The sequence below is a fragment of the Nerophis lumbriciformis genome, linkage group LG09 (assembly GCF_033978685.3).
Source record: "Nerophis lumbriciformis linkage group LG09, RoL_Nlum_v2.1, whole genome shotgun sequence".
Lineage (NCBI taxonomy): Eukaryota > Metazoa > Chordata > Actinopteri > Syngnathiformes > Syngnathidae > Nerophis > Nerophis lumbriciformis.
In genome coordinates, this window is record NC_084556.2 from 2,443,965 (window position 1) to 2,470,733 (window position 26,769).

At 40.0% G+C, this 26,769-nt stretch overlaps 1 protein-coding gene across 3 annotated transcripts in view; it reads left to right on the top strand.

The window, feature by feature from the left end:
* The window catches only part of zbtb16a (zinc finger and BTB domain containing 16a), a 485,240-nt gene that overhangs the window by 383,575 nt on the left and 74,896 nt on the right, over window positions 1-26,769 (top strand). For all 3 annotated transcript variants that reach the window (XM_061962821.2, XM_061962820.2, XM_061962822.2), the window contains exon 5: window positions 21,751-21,921. In XM_061962821.2, coding sequence (XP_061818805.2) covers window positions 21,751-21,921 — 171 coding nt within the window. The remainder of the gene's footprint in view (window positions 1-21,750; window positions 21,922-26,769) is intronic.

The window sequence follows — 26,769 nt, forward strand, 5'->3', positions numbered from 1 at the left end:
TTTTGTTTTGAAAAGTCACTGTGACTGATAGAAAGGTGATGGTTTTAGCAACATTTTAACCTGTCTGAATGCTAATAATCATTTTGCGAGCAAGCAGGTAAGCTGCGCGGGCGGAGCGCGCGGAGTGACCCATGTTACGAGCCCCCGGCCACGGGGGTGGCGGGCAGGTAAGCTGCTTACCTGCTGCGCGTGACGCCGGCCGCGGCGAAAGCGGACGAGGCGGGGTGTCGGTGCGGTGGGCGCGGTAGTGACCCTGGACGTGCGTCGGGCCCTTCTCGCGGATCGCCTCAGCTACGGCTCCCGGTGGGGCCCTCTCGGGGGAAGGAGCCTCGGTCCCGGACCCCGGCGAGGCGTCCCTCCGCTCCGTAAAAGTGTCCATCTCTTTTTTTTTTTTCTTCTGTTGTGGCATATGCTGCAGGTGCCTGCTCGTTTTTCGTATGTGGGTAACAACATTTAACTATGTATATATATTTCCCAATTGGTTTAACTGCCACCCGCAAAAAATAAAAAATAAAAATAAAAATAAAAAATCTAATTAATCCGCCCGACCCGACCCGCGAGCGGATAAAATCTTATTTTTTTAAATTTCATCCGCCCGATCCGCGGACTCCGCGGTTGTGTCCGCAAACCGCGCATCTCTATTACCCGCCCCGGCCAGTCGCCGTTCCGCGCGGCCCGAGGCCACCCGGCCACTGTCGCCTCCCATTGGGGAGAATTCCTCTCCATTACGCCGCTCTGTCCGTCCCCACTTAAATAACAGCAGCCCTGCCATTCCACCGACCCACCCTTCCCCTGCATTACCGGACCGGGGCCTTTTTTTTTTTTTTTTTTTTTTTTTTTTTTTTTATAAATAGATGCGGGAGACAGAGCGGGAGTCTGGTTAGAGGAGGTAAATTATTCCACAACAGGACTGAAACAAACACACACACACACGAGTGCTGCTCCTACTCCTCCAGGTGTCACTTTGGGCTGACTCAATTTTACACTGTAATGGACCTGCTGGGTCAACTACTTTTCTCCCACCTTTTCCTCCCCTTTCCCTTCTTATCTCTCCGACGCTCTCTTCATTCATCAGCGGGCGACAACACGCGCACAGCTCACAGACATCGTTTGTAGCACTTAATTTCCTTTAATCAAGGTGTGCACTGCAGACTCTGGTGCAGGGGCTCCAACAAGTGTGCTCCCGCGGTGCCTTCGCTGACAGTTCGCCATCCAAACATCCTCCGTTTTTTTATCTGTTTCCAAGCTGCAGTTGTGCAGTAAACAGCGAGCAGCCATCTGCACGAGCCGCTTTATGTGCGCGCTATTGTAAACTTAAACGAGATTAGCTAATAATTAACATTCACACCGCCTCGACGCTCCACTTTGAATGCATCTATAAATAAAGTCTCCTTTATGAGCTGTTTTTCTGCTCCAGCGGGCACGTCGGCGCGGGGAATTTTAGGAGGTTTTCGGACGAAAAGTAACCGGGATTTGTGGGGAGAGCACGGGCTAATTGGCCGGGTTTGTAGCGTGCATGTCCACCATATTAGTGGAGGGTCTTACGACTTGTTTGTGGAGTACGTTGCAGCGCGTCGGCCATGTTTGTGGAGTGTTTTGACAACACGTTGGTTGTGTGTGTGTGTGTGTTGAGTAGGTGACAGATTGTGTCCACCGTGTTTGTGGAGTGTGTTGCTGCTTCATACTAATGGAGCATCATGTACAGGTAAAAGCCAGTAAATTAGAATATTTTGAAAAACTTGATTTATTTCAGTAATTGCATTCAAAAGGTGTAACTTGTACATTATATTTATTCATTGCACACAGACTGATGCATTCAAATGTTTATTTCATTTAATTTTGATGATTTGAAGTGGCAACAAATGAAAATCCAAAATTCCGTGTGTCACAAAATTAGAATATTACTTAAGGCTAATACAAAAAAGGGATTTTTAGAAATGTTGGCCAACTGAAAAGTATGAAAATGAAAAATATGAGCATGCACAATACTCAATACTTGGTTGGAGCTCCTTTTGCCTCAATTACTGCGTTAATGCGGCGTGGCATGGAGTCGATGAGTTTCTGGCACTGCTCAGGTGTTATGAGAGCCCAGGTTGCTCTGATAGTGGCCTTCAACTCTTCTGCGTTTTTGGGTCTGGCATTCTGCATCTTCCTTTTCACAATACCCCACAGATTTTCTATGGGGCTAAGGTCAGGGGAGTTGGCGGGCCAATTTAGAACAGAAATACCATGGTCCGTAAACCAGGCACGGGTAGATTTTGCGCTGTGTGCAGGCGCCAAGTCCTGTTGGAACTTGAAATCTCCATCTCCATAGAGCAGGTCACCAGCAGGAAGCATGAAGTGCTCTAAAACTTGCTGGTAGACGGCTGCGTTGACCCTGGATCTCAGGAAACAGAGTGGACCGACACCAGCAGATGACATGGCACCCCAAACCATCACTGATGGTGGAAACTTTACACTAGACTTCAGGCAACGTGGATCCTGTGCCTTTCCTGTCTTCCTCCAGACTCTGGGACCTCGATTTCCAAAGGAAATGCAAAATTTGCATGGTTGGGTGATGGTTTGGGGTGCCATGTCATCTGCTGGTGTCTTTTACCTGTATACACCCGTCCATTTTCCTGTGACGTCACATAGTGAAGCCGACACAAACAAACATGGCGGGTAGAACAGCAAGCTATAGCGACATTAGCTCGCATTCAGACTCGGATTTCAGCGGCTTTAGCGATTCAACAGATTACGCATGTATTGAAACGGATGGTTGTAGTGTGGAGGCAGGTAGCGAAAACGAAATTGAAGAAGAAACTGAAGCTATTGAGCCATATCGGTTTGAACCGTATGCAAGCGAAACCGACGAAAACGACACGACAGCCAGCGACACGGGAGAAAGCGAGGACGAATTCGGCGATCGCCTTCTAACCAATGATTGGTATGTGTTTGTTTGGCATTAAAGGAAACTAACAACTATGAACTAGGTTTACAGCATATGAAATACATTTGGCAACAACATGCACTTTGAGAGTGCAGACAGCCCATTTCAGGCGCGCTAAGAACATATATTTTTCCACGATTTCAGCACTCAGGTTAACCATACCTAAATAGACACAAAATACTGCATTACACAAGACTACCCGAATGTACTCGAATGATTGAAAAAAAAAAAAGTTTTTAAGCTAAATTATTGGTAAACACAGTTTACGTATAATAATTTACGTAAAACCGCGAGTAACGAATAAAGGTTTCATCAATTAATATATTCTGTAGACATACCCTCATCCCGCTCTCTTTTCCTGAAAGCTGATCTGTCCAGTTTTGGAGTTGATGTCAGCATCTGCTTTGAGTGTCGCAGGATATCCACACATTCTTGCCATCTCTGTCGTAGCATAGCTTTCGTCGGTAAAGTGTGCGGAACAAACGACTGACCATTTCGTCGGCTTTCCCCACAGCCTCGTATTTTGAACACATTTCGTCCAATTTCTTGCCACTTTCGCATCTTTGGGCCACTGGTGCAACTTGAATCCGTCCCTGTTCGTGTTGTTGCACCCTCCGACAACACACCGACGAAAGTGAGAAAATGGCGGATTTCTTCCCGATGAGCGAATAATAGAAAGGCGTTTAATTCGCCAAAATTCACCCATTTAGAGTTCGGAATTCGGTTAAAAAAAAATATGGTCTTTTTTCTGCAACATCAAGGTATATATTGACGCTTACATAGGTCTGGTGATAATGTTCCCCTTTAATGCTGAAAGGTACATACAGGTTTTGGAGCAACATACGTTGCCATCCAAGCAACGTTGTCATGGACGCCCCTGCTTATTGTTGAAAAGGATTTGCAAATCATTGTATTCTGTTTTTATTCACAAATTACACAACGGGCCAACTTCACTGGTTTTGGGGTCTGTATGTCATGTCTGTGTGATCAGGTTTTATTTTTGGACTTTTTGTGCACTTTTGTTTTGTTTTGTCACCATAGTTACCCATTAGTTTCACCTGTCATGTCACGCACCTGTTTTGAGTCACGCACCTGTTGTTAATCATGTCCATAGTATTTAAGTTCATTCATTTTCTGTTGCTCGTCCTGACGACCTCACAACACATTTATGCTCTGTTCATGCCTGATACTTCTTTTCATGTCAATTCCTCAAGCAACTACTTCTGTTCAAGCCAAGTAAGTTTTTGTTCCATATTTATAGTCTTTTTGGTTTCATAGTTTGTTCTCCGCCATTGTGCGTGTTTTTTGTTTGTACTTTTTTGCTATAGTCTTTTGGTTTCATAGTTTATTCTCCGCCACCGTGCTTTCATTTATTCCTTTTTTTTTGATAATAATAAATCATGTACCTTCATTCCCGTCTCGCACGAGTCAACTTTCCGTTGCATCCTGGAAAAGCACACACCTCGGACCAAGTCATGACACTGTATATTAAAAGCCTGAATGACAATTGGCTTCAAAATAAAACACTGACATTTTGGAAAGCTCCCTGTTAGTGTTGTTACACCCTCCGACAACACACCGACGAAAGTGAGAAAATGGCAGATTGTTTCCCGATGAGCGAATAATAGAAAGGCGTTTAATTCGCCAAAATTCACCCATTTAGAGTTCGGAATTCGGTTAAAAAAATATATGGTCTTTTTTCTGCAACATCAAGGTATATATTGACGCTTACATAGGTCTGGTGATAATGTTCCCCTTTAATGCTGAAAGGTACATACAGGTTTTGGAGCAACATACGTTGCCATCCAAGCAACGTTGTCATGGACGCCCCTGCTTATTGTTGAAAAGGATTTGCAAATCATTGTATTCTGTTTTTATTCACAAATTACACAACGGGCCAACTTCACTGGTTTTGGGGTCTGTATGTCATGTCTGTGTGATCAGGTTTTGTTTTTGGACTTTTTGTGCACTTTTGTTTTGTTTTGTCACCATAGTTACCCATTAGTTTCACCTGTCATGTCACGCACCTGTTTTGAGTCACGCACCTGTTGTTAACCATGTCCATAGTATTTAAGTTCATTCATTTTCTGTTGTTCGTCCTGACGACCTCACAACACATTTATGCTCTGTTCATGCCTGATACTTCTTTTCATGTCAATTCCTCAAGCAACTACTTTTGTCCAAGCCAAGTAAGTTTTTGTTCCATATTTATAGTCTTTTTGCTTTCATAGTTTGTTCTCCGCCATTGTGCGTGTTTTTTGTTTGTACTTTTTTGCTATAGTCTTTTGGTTTCATAGTTTATTCTCCGCCACTGTGCTTTCATTTATTCCTTTTTTTTTGATAATAATAAATCATGTACCTTCATTCCCGTCTCGCACGAGCCAACTTTCCGTTGCATCCTGGAAAAGCACACACCTCGGACCAAGTCATGACACTGTATATTAAAAGCCTGAATGACAATTGGCTTCAAAATAAAACACTGACATTTTGGAAAGCTGTCCGGTTTCCTAGAACAGTGGTTCTCAAATGGGGGTACGCGTACCCCTGGGGGTACTTGAAGGTATGCCAAGGGGTACGTGAGATTTTTTTTTTTAAATGTCTGTCAAAAAGAACTGTGAAAAGAAATGCAACAATGCAATATTCAGTGTTGACAGCTAGATTGTGGACATGTTCCATAAATATTGACGTTAAAGATTTCTTTTTTTGTGAAGAAATGTTTAGAATTAAGTTGATGAATCCAGATGGATCTCTTTTACAATCCCCAAAAAGGGCACTTTAAGTTGATGATTACTTCTTTGTGTAGAAATCTTTATTAGGGCCCGCACGGCCCATTGCAAAAGGACTCCCACAGGGAGTCCTTATGCAATGGGACATAAGGACCTATTGAATTTCTAAGGTTTTATTATTATTATTATTATTATTATTATACCGGCCGCCTCTTCGAGCACTAATTTGACCCACTTAACATGCTTCAAAACTCAGCATATTTGACCCACAAATCAGGACCTGCGAAAATTGTCTTTTAATAAAAAATAAAAAAACTGCAAAAATCAAAATTGCGCTCTAGCGCCCCCTAGGAAAAAAAAAAACTAGACTGCCTGTAACTCCCACTAGGAAGGTCGGAAAGACATGAAACAAAATCCTCTATGTAGGTCTGACTCAGACCTAACTTTCATAATGGTACATTCTCGGGCTAAAATCAACAGGAAGTTGGCAATTCCCCCTTCAAGACAAAAAAGTACTAAAAACAGTCACTTTTGCCTCTTTGAGCTGTAATTTGACCCTTTTAACATGCTTCAAAACTCACCAAACTGAACACACACATCAGGACTGGCTAAAACTGTGATCTAATGAAAAAACCTAACCCCAAATCTAAAAATTGTGCTCTACAGCAATTTTTTTATAAAACGCACAAAAAACTACTCCTCGGATGAAAAAAATGACACAACTGCCTGTAACTCCCACTGGGAAGGTCGGAGGGACATGAAACAAAAACCTCAATGTAGGTCTCACTTAGACCTACATTTCATAAATTGACAACCCCCAGCAAAAATCTACAGGACGTTTGCTATTCCCCCTTCAACACAACATTTTTGTAAAAACCCGTCCCCTTTCTTCAAACATTATCTCCTCTGAGCGCGTTTGTTGTTTCGGCTTCAAACTAACACAGGAGAGAGATTGAACCCTTCTGATTAAAAGTTGGTGAAAGAGTTGTGATACCTGCTCCGGTTTTGATTTTATGACCCTTCAAAGACCCGCTGCACTGATGCTCCTGCGGTGCTGTTTTTTTAAGATGGCTGCTCAAAAGCAGGAAGCACCAACGTGCCCACACAATGCAGATAAGGTAGGTACACTAGACTAAAGTCTTGGGACACTTCAGACTACAAGTAGACAAAAGTTTTGGGACACTTAGGGCTAGCACCTGCCAAATACGCGGGCCCGAACAACGCTGCTTGCAGCTTTAATTTATATTTGAATCACTTGTTTATTTTTCAACAAGTTTTTAGTTATTTGTATATCTTTTTTTCCAAATAGTTCAAGAAAGACCACAACAAATGAGCAATATTTTGCACTGTTATACAATTTAAAAAATCAGAAACGGATGACATAGTGCTGTATTTTACTTCTTTATATCTTTTTTTTTCAACCAAAAATGCTTTGCTCTGATTAGGGGGTACTTGAATTAAAAACAAATTTCACAGGGGGGTACATCACTGAAAAAAGGTTGAGAACCACTGTCCTAGAACATGACAAGTAAAACCACTAATCATCATAGGACAGCACTTTTACAGAGCCGGTATATTTGATCCGGCTCCTCACCCTGCGCCGCTCTTCATAGATTTTTGAATTAGTGTCAGCTTGGCCCAAAAGATGCCTTATTGACTGATGAAATGGAAACTGAGCTCCAACAAGTCTAGTTCTTCCCCAGAGTTTCTCTTCAACCCCCCCCTGCCTGTGGCCTGGTAATTGAAAAAGTGTCCAAGGCGAATGTGTGTTCAAGGGAGCGTGCGAGTGTGTGTGTGTGTGTGTGTGTGTGTGTGTGTTTGTTGGCGATTTGACGTGTTTGTCGACCGTGTGCTCTTTATCTCCGCTGGAAGGAAAAAGTCAAGACTGGATTGAAGCATTGGAGATGTTTATCTTCAACGTATGGTGTGCAATGCTTTGTCATCGCATAGACACATCAATCACACTGCTAGGGTGTAAATATCAAACACACACACACACACACCTGGGTAGGAGTAAAATATGGATGCTGGCATGTATCACATCTACTGTGGTAAATTATCAATATGCATGCGCTTTTTTTTGTTTTTTATTTCTTCCCTTGGTTACTCCTGATTGTGGTGCTAGAGTCACTTAACTTAAGAATGTGCAAAAACTTAAATTAGTAGGAAAAATGTTAAATCTAAGCAGAGGTGTGGACTCGAGTCACATGACTTGGACTCGAGTCAGACTCGAGTCATGAATTTGATGACTTTAGACTCGACTTGACAAAATGTAAAAAGACTTGCAACTCGACTTCGACTTTAACATCAATGACTTGTGACTTCACTTGGACTTGAGCCTTTTGAATTGACATGACTTGACATGACTTGCTACTTTCCCCAAAACCCAAAGATGAAAAAGTTATTCGGGAGCGCTCCGTATTTTTCATTGTGTACTTGTCTATCAGCGTTGCGTGTGTCAGCTGGTGTGGTCTCAGTACAACAGCCAATCAAATTAGATCTACTTTGTTTTCATCACACAGCATTCATCCAATCAAATTGCAGGACAACCAACGAAGAAGACATGTCCAAACCACACGCCAGTGAACAAAAAAATGATACCTAAAATAATTTCGTTTGGGTATAAAAATTACGAGGTGGTCAACACAAAACGGTTTGCAGTATGCAACACATGCGGTTCGAAAATTACTGATGGAGAGGCAACAACTTCCAACTTCGTCCGGCATTTGAAGTTGCACAAAGAACGGTAAGTTTTGAATGGAAGATAACGTTTATTGGCTAAGTAACGTGACTTTTATTTGCTGTGTAGTTAAATCAGTGAGGCTGTAAACTCACTGCTAACGTTATAACGTTATTGCAAACACGGGAATCTGTTGCAGTTCACTACCTTATTCATACTTTTTGTTCAGTGATTTTTTTTAAGCAGGGTTACGTTAGTCAATATATCACACGTAACGTTAGACGGCGGTCAGCAGCACCGCGTATTTTAGCCACCTAAAAAAAGACAAAAATAGTAAAATAAAGGTAAAATAAATACTACGCCCCCATCGTGCACAAATGACTGACAGACTCTTGGCTAATTTGGTCTTTTGCAAATGCAATGCAGCATAGGGCCCTGACATATAAAAAGTACAACTTTTTTGTTATGTTCACGTATATGTCATGTTTTTTCAATGTTAACACTTTTGTACAAATAAGTACATTTGCACTTTATTTTTCAATGTGTTTGTTCTGTAAAGGAATGAGTTCATGTTTAAAATGACTGGTTAATAGTGCTATTATAAAGTGCAATGTCAGCACAATTTTCTTTCCTGCAATTTAAAATGCACTTGTTTTAATAAATAAATACAGCGTTTGAAAAGCATACACAATCTGTGTTAGTATATTAGTCTGTGGTTAAAAGGACTTGAAAGGACTCGAAACTCAAAATGCAGGACTTAGGACTTGACTTGAGACTTTCCAGTCTTGACTTTGGACTTGACTCGGGGCTTGCCTGTCTTGACTCGGGACTTGACTCGGACTTGAGGGCAAAGACTTGAGACTTACTTGTGACTTGCAAAACAATGACTTGGTCCCACCTCTGAATCTAAGTAATTAATTTTGAATGCCTATTAAATTTGATTCTAGTTGTTCATGTGAAAACCAGATTTAGTTGTGTAATTGTGTTTAATGTCTTATGAAAAATAACCCAGTTAATTACTATTTGTGGTGGAGTCGCGGGGGCAGCAGCCTAAGCAGAGAAGCCCAGGCGTCACTCTTCCTAGCCCCTTCGTCCAGCTCCTCCCAAGGAGATCCTAAAGCGTTCCCGGCGAGGGGACTTTTTTACTTTTTTAAAAACACTCATGTTGGTTCAGTCATTTTTTTACTGGATTCACCTCTAATTATCTAGAATATACAGTACTGGCCAAACGTTTGGACACATCTTCTCATTCAATGTGTTTTCTTTATTTTAGACATCAAAACTATGACACCTGTGAAGTGAGAACTTCACAAAAATTTCAGGTGACTACCTCTTGAAGCTCATCGAGAGAATGCCAAGAGTGTGCAGAACAGTAATCAGAGCAAAGGGTGGTTATTTTGAAGGAACTAGAATATAAAACATGTTTTCAGTTATTTCACCGTTTTTTGTTAAGTACATAATTCCACGTGTTCATTCATAGTTTTGATGCCTTCAGTGACGATCTACAATGTCATGAAAATAAAGAAAACGCATTGAATGAGAAGGTGTGTCCAAACTTTTGGCCTTTACTGTATTTTTAACACGGAATTTTGAAAAATAACACAATTAATTATATTATTATCATTCTTTTTAAAGCGTTCATGTTGGTTCAGTTTTAGACTAAGTCATTTAGTAGGATAGTTTTTAATGGATTCAACTATAATTATGTAGAATGTATTTTTAACACATTATTTTGAGAAATAACACAATTCATTGTATTATTATTATTTGTTTAAAAACATTCATGTTGGTGCAGTTTTAGAGTAAATCATTTAATAGGATTAATTTTGATAGATTCACCTATAATTATAATTAACCTATGTGTACATTCCTGTAACTTTCTGTTTGTAACATATATCGTTATTAGTGTTTATTTAATATAATATTAATCATGAAATGATTAATATTGATGAATTAAGATTTAATTTATTTATTTTTATTTTTTTTCACTAAAGACGGGTTCGGTGAATGCGCATATGAAACTGGCGGGGTTCAGTACCTCCAACAAGGTTAAGAACCACTGGGTTAGAGTGTCTGCCCTGAGATCGGTAGGTCGTGAGTTCAAAACCCCCGGCCGAGTCATACCAAAGACTATAAAAATGGGAGCCATTACCTCCCTGCTTGGCACTCAGCATCAAGGGTTGGAATTGGGGGTTAAATCACCAAAAACGATTCCTGGGCGTGGCCACCGCTGTTGCTCACTGCTCCCCTCACCTCCCAGGGGGTGATCAAGGGTGATGGGTCAAATGCAGAGAATAATTTCGCCACATCTAGTGTTTGTGTGTGTGACAATCATTGGCACTTCAGCTTTTTTAACTTTTTATGTAGAATATATTTGTAACACATTTTAAGGAATAATAACACGATTAATTGCATTATTGTCATTTGTTTAAAAACATTATTGTTGGTCCAGTTTTTGACCAAGGTTAGTTTAGTTATTTAATAAATTCATTTATAATTATCTAGAATATTTTTTATACATACTGTAGTTGATTAGACATACTGTTCATGTGGATTTAGTTTAGTTATTTAATAAATTCACTTATAATTATCTAGAATATTTTTTATACATACTGTAGTTGATTAGACATACTGTTCATGTGGATTTTTTAATAATTATTTTAAATATTTACAAAACATATGCATTTAATAACAATTATTTATAATTAAGATTATATAATTGCTTAAAATTAATTATTAAAAAAACATGGTTGAGTTTGCAATATAAAGGTGTTTTCCTGTGCCATAGTTGGAGTGAGTGCACTGTGTTGATGAGTTTTTCCCAAATGTAGGTTATTTATGTTTAATGCATACTTATGTTTTTGACGTTATGTCTGCATATATTTTGTTTTGTGTGTGTGTGTGCATTTTTGTATTACCCTGTAAAGTTTTTAAATAGTGTTCTATGAATAAAATATGTTATTATTACAGCATTTGATGTATTTTTATAAAATAAATTAAGGTCCCACAAGGAGGCAAATTTCCAAGAGAAGGTTGCAAAAGACTATCAAAAAGACGAACATCGGTTTAGTCCGGGGGTCAGCAACCGGCGGCTCGAGAGCTGCATGCGGCTCTTTAGCACCGCCCTAGTGGAAAGAGATATAAATGTATTTGTTGTTTTAATGACGTTTCTGTAGTAGAACAAACATAACACAAACCTTCCTAATTGTTAGAAAGCCCACTGTTTAATATGTCTGTGTTTATGCTTCACTGATAAGACGGTGCCGTTTTGTCCTACTAATTTTAGCGATCCTTGAACTCACCGTAGTTTGTTTACATGTACAACTTTCTCCGTCGCTGCCACAGGAAGACGGGTTTTATGCCACTCCTTCTTTGTCTCATTTTGTCCACCAAACGTTTTATGCTGTGCGTGAATGCACAAAGGTGAGCTTTGTTGATGTTACTGACTTGCGTGGAGTGCTAATAATCCATGCTAACATGCTATTTAGGCTAGTTAGAAATCACAATGTTTATATTATACATGCTTCACTGATGAGAGTATTTGGCAAGCACCGTTTTGTCCTACTAATTTTAGCAATCCTTGAACTCACCGTAGTTTGTTTACATGTACAACTTTCTCTGTCGCTGCCACATAAATACGTGTTTTATGCCACTCCTTCTTTGTCTCATGTTGTCCACCAAACGTTTTATGCTGTGCGTGAATGCACAAAGGTGAGCTTTGTTGATGTTACTGACTTGCGTGGAGTGCTAATAGTCCATGCTAGCATGCTATTTAGGCTAGTTAGAAATCACAATGTTTATATTATGCATGCTTCACTGATGAGAGTATTTGGCAAGCACCGTTTTGTCCTACCAATTTTAGCGATCCTTGAACTCACCGTAGTTTGTTTACATGTACAACTTTCTCCGTCGCTGCCACAGAAAGACGTGTTTTATGCCACTCCTTCTTTGTCTCATTTTGTCCACCAAACGTTTTATGCTGTGCGTGAATGCACAAAGGTGAGCTTTGTTGATGTTACTGACTTGCATGGAGTGCTAATAATCCATGCTAGCATTTGCTATTTAGGCTAGTTAGAAATCACAATGTTTATAATATACATGCTTCACTGATGAGAGTATTTGGCAAGCACCGTTTTGTCCTACTAATTTTAGCGATCCTTGAACTCACCGTAGTTTGTTTACATGTACAACTTTCTCCGTCGCTGCCACAGAAAGACGTGTTTTATGCCACTCCTTCTTTGTCTCATGTTGTCCACCAAACGTTTTATGCTGTGCGTGAATGCACAAAGGTGAGCTTTGTTGATGTTACTGACTTGCGTGGAGTGCTAATAATCCATGCTAACATGCTATTTAGGCTAGTTAGAAATCACAATGTTTATATTATACATGCCTCACTGATGAGAGTATTTGGAAAGCACCGTTTTGTCCTACTAATTTTAGCGATCCTTGAACTCACCGTAGTTTGTTTACATGTACAATTTTCTCCGTCGCTGCCACAGGAAGACGTGTTTTATGCCACTCCTTCTTTGTCTCATTTTGTCCACCAAACGTTTTATGCTGTGCGTGAATGCACAAAGGTGAGCTTTGTTGATGTTACTGACTTGCGTGGAGTGCTAATAGTCCATGCTAGCATGCTATTTAGGCTAGTTAGAAATCACAATGTTTATATTATGCATGCTTCACTGATGAGAGTATTTGGCAAGCACCGTTTTGTCCTACTAATTTTAGCGATCCTTGAACTCACCGTAGTTTGTTTACATGTACAACTTTCTCCGTCGCTGCCACAGAAAGACGTGTTTTATGCCACTCCTTCTTTGTCTCATTTTGTCCACCAAACGTTTTATGCTGTGCGTGAATGCACAAAGGTGAGCTTTGTTGATGTTACTGACTTGCGTGGAGTGCTAATAATCCATGCTAACATGCTATTTAGGCTAGTTAGAAATCACAATGTTTATATTATACATGCTTCACTGATGAGAGTATTTGGCAAGCACTGTTTTGTCCTACTAATTTTAGCGGTCCTTGAACTCACCATAGTTTGTTTACATGTACAACTTTCTCCGCCGCTGCCACAGGAAGACGTGTTTTATGCCACTCCTTTGTCTCATGTTGTCCACCAAACGTTTTATGCTGTGCGTGAATGCACAAAGGTGAGCTTTGTTGATGTTACTGACTTGCGTGGAGTGCTAATAAACCATGCTAGCATTTGCTATTTAGGCTAGTTAGAAATCACAATGTTTATAATATACATGCTTCACTGATTAGAATATTTGGCAATCACCGTTTTGTCCTACTAATTTTAGCGATCCTTGAACTCATCGTAGTTTGTTTACATGTACAACTTTCTCCGTCGCTGCCACAGAAAGACGTGTTTTATGCCACTCCTTCTTTGTCTCATGTTGTCCACCAAACGTTTTATGCTGTGCGTGAATGCACAAAGGTGAGCTTTGTTGATGTTACTGACTTGCGTGGAGTGCTAATAATCCATGCTAACATGCTATTTAGGCTAGTTAGAAATCACAATGTTTATATTATACATGCTTCACTGATGAGAGTATTTGGCAAGCACCGTTTTGTCCTACTAATTTTAGCGATCCTTGAACTCACCGTAGTTTGTTTACATGTACAAATTTCTCCGTCGCTGCCACAGGAAGACGGGTTTTATGCCACTCCTTCTTTGTCTCATTTTGTCCACCAAACGTTTTATGCTGTGCGTGAATGCACAAAGGTGAGCTTTGTTGATGTTACTGACTTGCGTGGAGTGCTAATAATCCATGCTAACATGCTATTTAGGCGAGTTAGAAATCACAATGTTTATATTATACATGCTTCACTGATGAGAGTATTTGGCAAGCACCGTTTTGTCCTACTAATTTTAGCGATCCTTGAACTCATCGTAGTTTGTTTACATGTACAACTTTCTCCGTCGCTGCCACAGAAAGACGTGTTTTATGCCACTCCTTCTTTGTCTCATGTTGTCCACCAAACGTTTTATGCTGTGCGTGAATGCACAAAGGTGAGCTTTGTTGATGTTACTGACTTGCGTGGAGTGCTAATAATCCATGCTAACATGCTATTTAGAAATCACAATGTTTATATTATACATGCTTCACTGATGAGAGTATTTGGCAAGCACCGTTTTGTCCTACTAATTTTAGCGGTCTTTGAACTCACCGTAGTTTGTTTACATGTACAACTTTCTCCGTCGCTGCCACAGGAAGACGTGTTTTATGCCACTCCTTCTTTGTCTCATGTTGTCCACCAAACGTTTTATGCTGTGCGTGAATGCACAAAGGTGAGCTTTGTTGATGTTACTGACTTGCATGGAGTGCTAATAATCCATGCTAACATGCTATTTAGAAATCACAATGTTTATATTATACATGCTTCACTGATGAGAGTATTTGGCAAGCACCGTTTTGTCCTACCAATTTTAGCGATCCTTGAACTCACCGTAGTTTGTTTACATGTACAACTTTCTCCGTCGCTGCCACAGGAAGACGTGTTTTATGCCACTCCTTCTTTGTCTCATTTTGTCCACCAAACGTTTTATGCTGTGCGTGAATGCACAAAGGTGAGCTTTGTTGATGTTACTGACTTGCATGGAGTGCTAATAATCCATGCTAACATGCTATTTAGAAATCACAATGTTTATATTATGCATGCTTCACTGATGAGAGTATTTGGCAAGCACCGTTTTGTCCTACTAATTTTAGCGATCCTTGAACTCACCGTAGTTTGTTTACATGTACAACTTTCTCCGTCGCTGCCACAGGAAGACGGGTTTTGTGCCACTCCTTCTTTGTCTCATTTTGTCCACCAAACGTTTTATGCTGTGCGTGAATGCACAAAGGTGAGCTTTGTTGATGTTACTGACTTGCGTGGAGTGCTAATAATCCATGCTAACATGCTATTTAGGCTAGTTAGAAATCACAATGTTTATATTATACATGCTTCACTGATGAGAGTATTTGGCAAGCACCGTTTTGTCCTACTAATTTTAGCGGTCTTTGAACTCACCGTAGTTTGTTTACATGTACAACTTTCTCCGTCGCTGCCACAGGAAGACGTGTTTTATGCCACTCCTTCTTTGTCTCATTTTGTCCACCAAACGTTTTATGCTGTGCGTGAATGCACAAAGGTGAGCTTTGTTGATGTTACTGACTTGCGTGGAGTGCTAATAATCCATGCTAACATGCTATTTAGGCTAGTTAGAAATCACAATGTTTATATTATACATGCTTCACTGATGAGAGTATTTGGCAAGCACCGTTTTGTCCTACCAATTTTAGCGATCCTTGAACTCACCGTAGTTTGTTTACATGTACAACTTTCTCCGTCGCTGCCACAGAAAGACGTGTTTTATGCCACTCCTTCTTTGTCTCATTTTGTCCACCAAACGTTTTATGCTGTGCGTGAATGCACAAAGGTGAGCTTTGTTGATGTTACTGACTTGCGTGGAGTGATAATAATCCATGCTAACATGCTATTTAGAAATCACAATGTTTATATTATACATGCTTCACTGATGAGAGTATTTGGCAAGCACCGTTTTGTCCTACTAATTTTAGCGGTCCTTGAACTCACCATAGTTTGTTTACATGTACAACTTTCTCCGCCGCTGCCACAGGAAGACGTGTTTTATGCCACTCCTTCTTTGTCTCATGTTGTCCACCAAACGTTTTATGCTGTGCGTGAATGCACAAAGGTGAGCTTTGTTGATGTTACTGACTTGCGTGGAGTGCTAATAAACCATGCTAGCATTTGCTATTTAGGCTAGTTAGAAATCACAATGTTTATAATATACATGCTTCACTGATTAGAGTATTTGGCAAGCACCGTTTTGTCCTACTAATTTTAGCGATCCTTGAACTCATCGTAGTTTGTTTACATGTACAACTTTCTCCGTCGCTGCCACAGAAAGACGTGTTTTATGCCACTCCTTCTTTGTCTCATGTTGTCCACCAAACGTTTTATGCTGTGCGTGAATGCACAAAGGTGAGCTTTGTTGATGTTACTGACTTGCGTGGAGTGCTAATAATCCATGCTAACATGCTATTTAGGCTAGTTAGAAATCACAATGTTTATATTATACATGCTTCACTGATGAGAGTATTTGGCAAGCACCGTTTTGTCCTACCAATTTTAGCGATCCTTGAACTCACCGTAGTTTGTTTACATGTACAACTTTCTCCCTCGCTGCCACAGAAAGACGTGTTTTATGCCACTCCTTCTTTGTCTCATTTTGTCCACCAAACGTTTTATGCTGTGCGTGAATGCACAAAGGTGAGCTTTGTTGATGTTACTGACTTGCGTGGAGTGCTAATAATCCATGCTAACATGCTATTTAGGCTAGTTAGAAATCACAATGTTTATATTATGCATGCTTCACTGATGAGAGTATTTGGCAAGCACCGTTTTGTCCTACTAATTTTAGCGATCCTTGAACTCACCGTAGTTTGTTTACATGTACAATTTTCTCCGTCGCTGCCACAGGAAGACGTGTTTTATGCCACTCCTTCTTTGTCTCATGTTGTCCACCAAACGTTTTATGCTGTGCGTGAATGCACAAAGGTGAGCTTTGTTGATGTTACTGACTTGCGTGGAGTGCTAATAGTCCATGCTAGCATGCTATTTAGGCTAGTTAGAAATCACAATGTTTATATTATACATGCTTCACTGATGAGAGTATTTGGCAAGCACCGTTTTGTCCTACTAATTTCAGCGATCCTTGAACTCACCGTAGTTTGTTTACATGTACAACTTTCTCCGTCGCTGCCACAGGAAGACGGGTTTTATGCCACTCCTTCTTTGTCTCATTTTGTCCACCAAACGTTTTATGCTGTGCGTGAATGCACAAAGGTGAGCTTTGTTGATGTTACTGACTTACATGGAGTGATAATAACCCATGCTAACATGCTATTTGGCTAGTTAGAAATCACAATGTTTATAATATACATGCTTCACTGATTAGAGTATTTGGCAAGCACCGTTTTGTCCTACTAATTTCAGCGATCCTTGAACTCATCGTAGTTTGTTTACATGTACAACTTTCTCCGTCGCTGCCACAGAAAGACGTGTTTTATGCCACTCCTTCTTTGTCTCATGTTGTCCACCAAACGTTTTATGCTGTGCGTGAATGCACAAAGGTGAGCTTTGTTGATGTTACTGACTTGCGTGGAGTGCTAATAATCCATGCTAACATGCTATTTAGGCTAGTTAGAAATCACAATGTTTATATTATACATGCCTCACTGATGAGAGTATTTGGAAAGCACCGTTTTGTCCTACTAATTTTAGCGATCCTTGAACTCACCGTAGTTTGTTTACATGTACAATTTTCTCCGTCGCTGCCACAGGAAGACGTGTTTTATGCCACTCCTTCTTTGTCTCATTTTGTCCACCAAACGTTTTATGCTGTGCGTGAATGCACAAAGGTGAGCTTTGTTGATGTTACGGACTTGCGTGGAGTGCTAATAATCCATGCTAACATGCTATTTAGGCTAGTTAGAAATCACAATATTTATATTATACATGCTTCACTGATGAGAGTATTTGGCAAGCACCGTTTTGTCCTACTAATTTTAGCGGTCCTTGAACTCACCGTAGTTTGTTTACATGTACAACTTTCTCCGCCGCTGCCACAGGAAGACGTGTTTTATGCCACTCCTTCTTTGTCTCATGTTGTCCACCAAACGTTTTATGCTGTGCGTGAATGCACAAAGGTGAGCTTTGTTGATGTTACTGACTTGCGTGGAGTGCTAATAATCCATGCTAACATGCTATTTAGGCTAGTTAGAAATCACAATGTTTATATTATACATGCCTCACTGATGAGAGTATTTGGAAAGCACCGTTTTGTCCTACTAATTTTAGCGATCCTTGAACTCACCGTAGTTTGTTTACATGTACAACTTTCTCCGTCGCTGCCACAGGAAGACGTGTTTTATGCCACTCCTTCTTTGTCTCATGTTGTCCACCAAACGTTTTATGCTGTGCGTGAATGCACAAAGGTGGGCTTTGTTGATGTTACTGACTTGCGTGGAGTGCTAATAATCCATGCTAACATGCTATTTAGGCTAGTTAGAAATCACAATATTTATATTATACATGCTTCACTGATGAGAGTATTTGGCAAGCACCGTTTTGTCCTACTAATTTTAGCGGTCCTTGAACTCACCGTAGTTTGTTTACATGTACAACTTTCTCCGTCGCTGCCACAGAAAGACGTGTTTTATGCCACTCCTTCTTTGTCTCATTTTGTCCACCAAACGTTTTATGCTGTGCGTGAATGCACAAAGGTGAGCTTTGTTGATGTTACTGACTTGCGTGGAGTGATAATAATCCATGCTAACATGCTATTTAGAAATCACAATGTTTATATTATACATGCTTCACTGATGAGAGTATTTGGCAAGCACCGTTTTGTCCTACTAATTTTAGCGGTCCTTGAACTCACCATAGTTTGTTTACATGTACAACTTTCTCCGCCGCTGCCACAGGAAGACGTGTTTTATGCCACTCCTTCTTTGTCTCATGTTGTCCACCAAACGTTTTATGCTGTGCGTGAATGCACAAAGGTGAGCTTTGTTGATGTTACTGACTTGCGTGGAGTGCTAATAAACCATGCTAGCATTTGCTATTTAGGCTAGTTAGAAATCACAATGTTTATAATATACATGCTTCACTGATTAGAGTATTTGGCAAGCACCGTTTTGTCCTACTAATTTTAGCGATCCTTGAACTCATCGTAGTTTGTTTACATGTACAACTTTCTCCGTCGCTGCCACAGAAAGACGTGTTTTATGCCACTCCTTCTTTGTCTCATGTTGTCCACCAAACGTTTTATGCTGTGCGTGAATGCACAAAGGTGAGCTTTGTTGATGTTACTGACTTGCGTGGAGTGCTAATAATCCATGCTAACATGCTATTTAGGCTAGTTAGAAATCACAATGTTTATATTATACATGCTTCACTGATGAGAGTATTTGGCAAGCACCGTTTTGTCCTACCAATTTTAGCGATCCTTGAACTCACCGTAGTTTGTTTACATGTACAACTTTCTCCCTCGCTGCCACAGAAAGACGTGTTTTATGCCACTCCTTCTTTGTCTCATTTTGTCCACCAAACGTTTTATGCTGTGCGTGAATGCACAAAGGTGAGCTTTGTTGATGTTACTGACTTGCGTGGAGTGCTAATAATCCATGCTAACATGCTATTTAGGCTAGTTAGAAATCACAATGTTTATATTATGCATGCTTCACTGATGAGAGTATTTGGCAAGCACCGTTTTGTCCTACTAATTTTAGCGATCCTTGAACTCACCGTAGTTTGTTTACATGTACAATTTTCTCCGTCGCTGCCACAGGAAGACGTGTTTTATGCCACTCCTTCTTTGTCTCATGTTGTCCACCAAACGTTTTATGCTGTGCGTGAATGCACAAAGGTGAGCTTTGTTGATGTTACTGACTTGCGTGGAGTGCTAATAGTCCATGCTAGCATGCTATTTAGGCTAGTTAGAAATCACAATGTTTATATTATACATGCTTCACTGATGAGAGTATTTGGCAAGCACCGTTTTGTCCTACTAATTTCAGCGATCCTTGAACTCACCGTAGTTTGTTTACATGTACAACTTTCTCCGTCGCTGCCACAGGAAGACGGGTTTTATGCCACTCCTTCTTTGTCTCATTTTGTCCACCAAACGTTTTATGCTGTGCGTGAATGCACAAAGGTGAGCTTTGTTGATGTTACTGACTTACATGGAGTGATAATAACCCATGCTAACATGCTATTTGGCTAGTTAGAAATCACAATGTTTATAATATACATGCTTCACTGATTAGAGTATTTGGCAAGCACCGTTTTGTCCTACTAATTTCAGCGATCCTTGAACTCATCGTAGTTTGTTTACATGTACAACTTTCTCCGTCGCTGCCACAGAAAGACGTGTTTTATGCCACTCCTTCTTTGTCTCATGTTGTCCACCAAACGTTTTATGCTGTGCGTGAATGCACAAAGGTGAGCTTTGTTGATGTTACTGACTTGCGTGGAGTGCTAATAATCCATGCTAACATGCTATTTAGGCTAGTTAGAAATCACAATGTTTATATTATACATGCCTCACTGATGAGAGTATTTGGAAAGCACCGTTTTGTCCTACTAATTTTAGCGATCCTTGAACTCACCGTAGTTTGTTTACATGTACAATTTTCTCCGTCGCTGCCACAGGAAGACGTGTTTTATGCCACTCCTTCTTTGTCTCATTTTGTCCACCAAACGTTTTATGCTGTGCGTGAATGCACAAAGGTGAGCTTTGTTGATGTTACGGACTTGCGTGGAGTGCTAATAATCCATGCTAACATGCTATTTAGGCTAGTTAGAAATCACAATATTTATATTATACATGCTTCACTGATGAGAGTATTTGGCAAGCACCGTTTTGTCCTACTAATTTTAGCGGTCCTTGAACTCACCGTAGTTTGTTTACATGTACAACTTTCTCCGCCGCTGCCACAGGAAGACGTGTTTTATGCCACTCCTTCTTTGTCTCATGTTGTCCACCAAACGTTTTATGCTGTGCGTGAATGCACAAAGGTGAGCTTTGTTGATGTTACTGACTTGCGTGGAGTGCTAATAATCCATGCTAACATGCTATTTAGGCTAGTTAGAAATCACAATGTTTATATTATACATGCCTCACTGATGAGAGTATTTGGAAAGCACCGTTTTGTCCTACTAATTTTAGCGATCCTTGAACTCACCGTAGTTTGTTTACATGTACAACTTTCTCCGTCGCTGCCACAGGAAGACGTGTTTTATGCCACTCCTTCTTTGTCTCATGTTGTCCACCAAACGTTTTATGCTGTGCGTGAATGCACAAAGGTGGGCTTTGTTGATGTTACTGACTTGCGTGGAGTGCTAATAATCCATGCTAACATGCTATTTAGGCTAGTTAGAAATCACAATGTTTATATTATACATGCCTCACTGATGAGAGTATTTGGAAAGCACCGTTTTGTCCTACTAATTTTAGCGATCCTTGAACTCACCGTAGTTTGTTTACATGTACAAGTTTCTCCGTCGCTGCCACAGGAAGACGTGTTTTATGCCACTCCTTCTTTGTCTCATGTTGTCCACCAAACGTTTTATGCTGTGCATGAATGCACAAAGGTGAGCTTTGTTGATGTTACTGACTTGCGTGGAATTTTTTTGCGGCTCCAGACAGAATTGTTTTTTGTATTTTTGGTCCAATATGGCTTTTTCAACATGCGATAGTACCGTACAAATGCGCAATAGCGTATTCCCACCACTAGAGGCGACACCTGCAGATTGTGTTTGCAGCCAACCAAACGCAAATGAAGCAAGTTATTGACCTGATGTTGATTTGTTGTCGATGTTCTGCGTGTGTTCAGGGTCGGACATGGCCATCTTCTGCCTGCTCTGCGGGAAGCGTTTCCAGACCCAGCCGGCGTTGCAGCAGCACATGGAGGTCCACGCCGGCGTCCGCAGCTACATCTGCAGCGAATGCAACCGGACCTTCCCGAGCCACACTGCGCTCAAACGCCACCTACGCTCGCACACAGGTCAGTGAAGGCACCGCGGTTTGTATACCGTATTTTCCGGACTATAAGGCGCACTTAAAATCCTTGTTTTCTTCTCAAAACTTGACAGTGCGCCTTATAACCCGGTGCATCTAATAGCAATTTTGTTTGGTACATGGTGTAATGATAAGCGTGACCAGTAGATGGCAGTCAAACATAAGACTGCAATATGATGGCAATATGACTCAAGTAAACAACACCAACATTTTATATGTTCCATTGAAAATACACAGCATTACAAATCTATCAAAATGTTTTAGTACGACTTTGGTAAGCTACGAAGCCGCACCGCTTGATGGATTGTACTGTGCTTCAACATACGAGTATTATTATGGTGTGTGTGTAACCGGTGGTCTTTTCCTCTGCGTTGTGTGGCTTTTATGAAACACGACCGACACCATGGATTGCTCAGCTGCACTTTAGTGATAAAACACGGAATACACTTGTTGTCAATAAGTTTTTGCCGTCGTCGAGTCCCTCTCCCGTTATGGTAGACCAGGGGTGCTCATTACGTCGATCACGAGCTACCGGTCGATCTCGGAGGGTGTGTCAGTCGATCACCAGCCAGGCATTAAAAAAATAGTCCTAAAAATGAGCGATCATAAATCTTCACTATGACGTCACTTGATTGACATTCACGGCACCCGAGGGTCTTCTGAGATGACGCTGGCTGCTGCCAGCTCATTAAAATTACCGACTGAAAGGCGAGAAACACTTTATTTCAACAGACTCTGGCGCCGTACCTGTCGTCAAAACTCCAAAGACCGACTGCACAGTTGCGCTAACAAAATAAGAGTCTCAGAAAGCTGGCGTGCACAAGCTAGCAAGCTACGGAGTTTGCCGACAATGTATTTCTTGTAAAGTGTATACAAAGGAGTACGGAAGCTGGACAAATAAGATGCCAAAAACCAACCACTTTCATGTGGTATTGGACAGAAAGGAGGACTTTTTTTCTCCTCCATTTGAAAATGCGGACATTATCAGCACTACTGTCCGATTCCAATCAATGCAAGTCATCAGAATCAGGTAATACACCAACTTATATTCTTGTCTTCATGAAAGAAAGGAATCTATATGTGTTAAACATGCTTGTATTATCTTTAAACACCTTTAACTTATTAACAATATTAACTATATGTGTTAAACATGCTTGTATTATCTTTAAACACCTTTAACTTATTAACAATATTAACTATATGTTTTAAACATGCTTGTATTATCTTTAAACACCTTTAACTTATTAACAATATTAACTATATGTGTTAAACATGCTTGTATTATCTTTAAACACCTTTAACTTATTAACAATATTAACTATATGTGTTAAACATGCTTGTATTATCTTTAAACACCTTTAACTTGTTAACAATATTAACTATATGTGTTAAACATGCTTGTATTATCTTTAAACACCTTTAACTTGTTAACAATATTAACTATATGTGTTAAACATGCTTGTATTATCTTTAAACACCTTTAACTTATTAACAATATTAACTATATGTGTTAAACATGCTTGTATTATCTTTAAACACCTTTAACTTATTAACAATATTAACTATATGTGTTAAACATGCTTGTATTATCTTTAAACACCTTTAACTTGTTAACAATATTAACTATATGTGTTAAACATGCTTGTATTATCTTTAAACACCTTTAAGTTGTTAACAATATTAACTATATGTATTAAACATTCTTGTATTATCATTAAACACCTTTAATTTTTTAACAATATTAACTATGTGTTAAACATGCTTGTATTATCATTAAACACCTTTAACTTGTTAACAATATTAACTATATGTATTAAACATATTTGTATTATCATTAAACACCTTTAATGTATTAACAATATTAACTATATGTGTTAAACATGCTTGCATTATCATTAAACACCTTTAACTTGTTAACAAAAACATATATTTCATAAATAAGTAAATATAAATTATACATATGAATGAGGTAGATCCCCACGACTTGATCAATTGAAAAGTAGCTCGCCTGCAGAAAAAGTGTGAGCACCCCTGTGGTAGACAAAAGGGAAGTTGGAAGGCGTGTCCAACGCATATATAAAGACAGGTGTCACAGTAATTATTGCAGTTGGAGGGACAACGAGACAATGGTTCCACATTGACAAAACATCGAACAATATTCAGGTATTTACATGTAACTTACACATGTTGTGTGATTATAACAATAATAAAGCATTATAAAAAACATTATTTACAAGACATAATGGACCCTGACATATTATCTGGCGTTTTGTTTCGCAACATTATGCAAAAGTAGTCGATAAGCTTCTTATTTTTCTCTATCTTCTTGTTATGGGACATTCATCCTCCGCTGTTGCCATTTCTAATATAAAGTAGTGTAAAGTTCTTACTTATATATGTCAGTAAACTCGCCATGAAAGCGCTAAAACATACCGGTGTAGTGAGTTTACATTATTCACCCAAGGGACTTTAGTTACTAGAGTTCCGGTCGGGACACATTTCCGGTGTGGTTGTTTCCGGATGAGGAGATGCTGCTCCGTTATTGATTGAAGTAAAGTCTGAATGTCGTTAAAACAGTTAGCTCCATCTTTTGACACTTCTTCCACTCCCGTCCTTGCACGCTACACCGCTACAACAAAGATGACGGGGAGAAGACGCTGTCGAAGGTGAGGCACGTAAATAAGACCGCCCACAAAACGGCGCATCCGGACGCGAATGTCAGAAAGCGGCTTGAAGATGATCTGTAAAACATCATCTATGCAACATTTTGACTAAAGAACCACCATTACATGTTATGTAGACCACAAGGAAGTGTTTTACATTTAGAAAAAAATAATATTATCCCTTTGTTGCGCCTATTTGTATAAAATTATACACGCTCATCGGCAGTGTGCCTTATAATCCGGTGCGCCATATGGTCCGGAAAATACGCTGTTGTTTTTAAGTTGTGGTAAGTGATAATTTTTTTAAATTTTTTTGTGTCGACACCCAGTGTCTAATTCATTAGGCTCATGACGCAGTAGGTTGAATGATGCGGACACGTTTATTACTGTATACTTTTTGGATGCGCTTTTTTCCCGCTTTGTAGACTTTGTATGTGTAAGTAATATGCAGAAACGGTAGAAAAAGAGTTCCTCAGCGTTCGCTCTTACAATAACAATTCCCGGGCGCGGCCACCGCTGCTGCTCACTGCTCCCCTCACCTCTCAGGGGGGTGATCAAGGGTGATGAGTCAAATGCAGAGAATAATTTCGCCACACCTAGTGTGTGTGTGACTATCATAGGTACATTTAACTTTTTAACTTTAACTTTTGTCATGGCTCACTAATTCTGAAAGTTGTTATGGTTAACAGTGCACCATTGTCTCGCATTTGACCCATCACCCTTAAGTAATAATAATAAGTGTTCAACTTCAGCCTAAACCCTTTCGGTCTGCAACATCTTCATTTTCAATCTATGAATGTACAACTGTTTGTTTATTTTGTTGACCATTGACCGAAGAATAATAAACTATGTCTAAACTATGCCCTTGATCACCGCCCGGGAATCATTTTTGGTGATTTAACCCCCAATTCCAACCCTTGATGCTGAGTGCCAAGCAGGGAGGTAATGAGTCCCATTTTTATAGTCTTTGGTATGACTCGACTTACCGATCTAGGCGGACACTCTAACCACAAGTCACAGTGCGTGGACACTTCTTCCACTCCCGTCCTTGCACGCTACACCGCTACAACAAAGATGACGGTGAGAAGACGCTGTCGAAGGTGAGGCGCGTAAATAAGACCGCCCACAAAACGGCGCATCCGGACGCGAATGTCAGAAAGCGGCTTGAAGATGATCTGTAAAACATCATCTATGCAACATTTTGACCAAAGAACCACCATTACATGTTATGTAGACCAGTGTTTTTCAACCACTGTGCCGCGGCACACTAGTGTGCCGTGAGATACAGTCTGGTGTGCCGTGGGAGATTATCTAATTTCACCTATTTGGGTTAAAAATCTTTTTTGCAAACCAGTAATTATAGTCTGCAAATGATGTGTTGTTGTTGAGTGTCTGTGCTGTCTATATAAACAAAAGGTGAGTGCCCCTAAAAAAAAGGCATTAAAGCGTAGGGAAGGCTATGCACTGAACTGGCTACAAAGTAAACAAAAACAGAATGCTGGACGACAGCAAAGACTTACTGTGGAGCAAAGGCAATGTACATCCGAACTTGACGTGACAAACAACAATGTCCTCTCAAAGAGGGATACAAACAACTGTAATATTCTTGATTGCTAAAACGAAGTAGATACGGGAAATATCGCTTAAAGGAAGACATGAAACTGCTACAGGAAAATACCAAAAAAAAGGAGGAAAAAGCCACCAAAATAGGAGCGCAAGACAAGAACTAAAACACTACGCACAGGAAAACAGCAAAAACCTCAAAATGAGTCAGGGTGTGATGTGACAGGTGGTGACAGTACACCTACTTTGAGACAAGAGCTATAGTGATGCATGCTTGGTTATGCTTTAAAGTTATATCCAACAATTGCGACAACGACTTTTCACTGTCAACTGCTTTTTGTTTTTTAATGATTCCCGCTGGTGGTGAGCTTCCGCATTTTTTCAACGCAAAAAATGTGCCTTGGCTGAAAAACGGTTGAAAAACACTGATGTAGACCACAAGGAAGTGTTTTACATTGAGGAAAAAAATGATAATAACATGACTCCTTTAATGCGCCTTATAATCCGGTGCACCTTATATATGAAAAAAATCATATACAGGTAAAAGCCAGTAAATTAGAATATTTTGAAAAACTTGATTTATTTCAGTAATTGCATTCAAAAGGTGT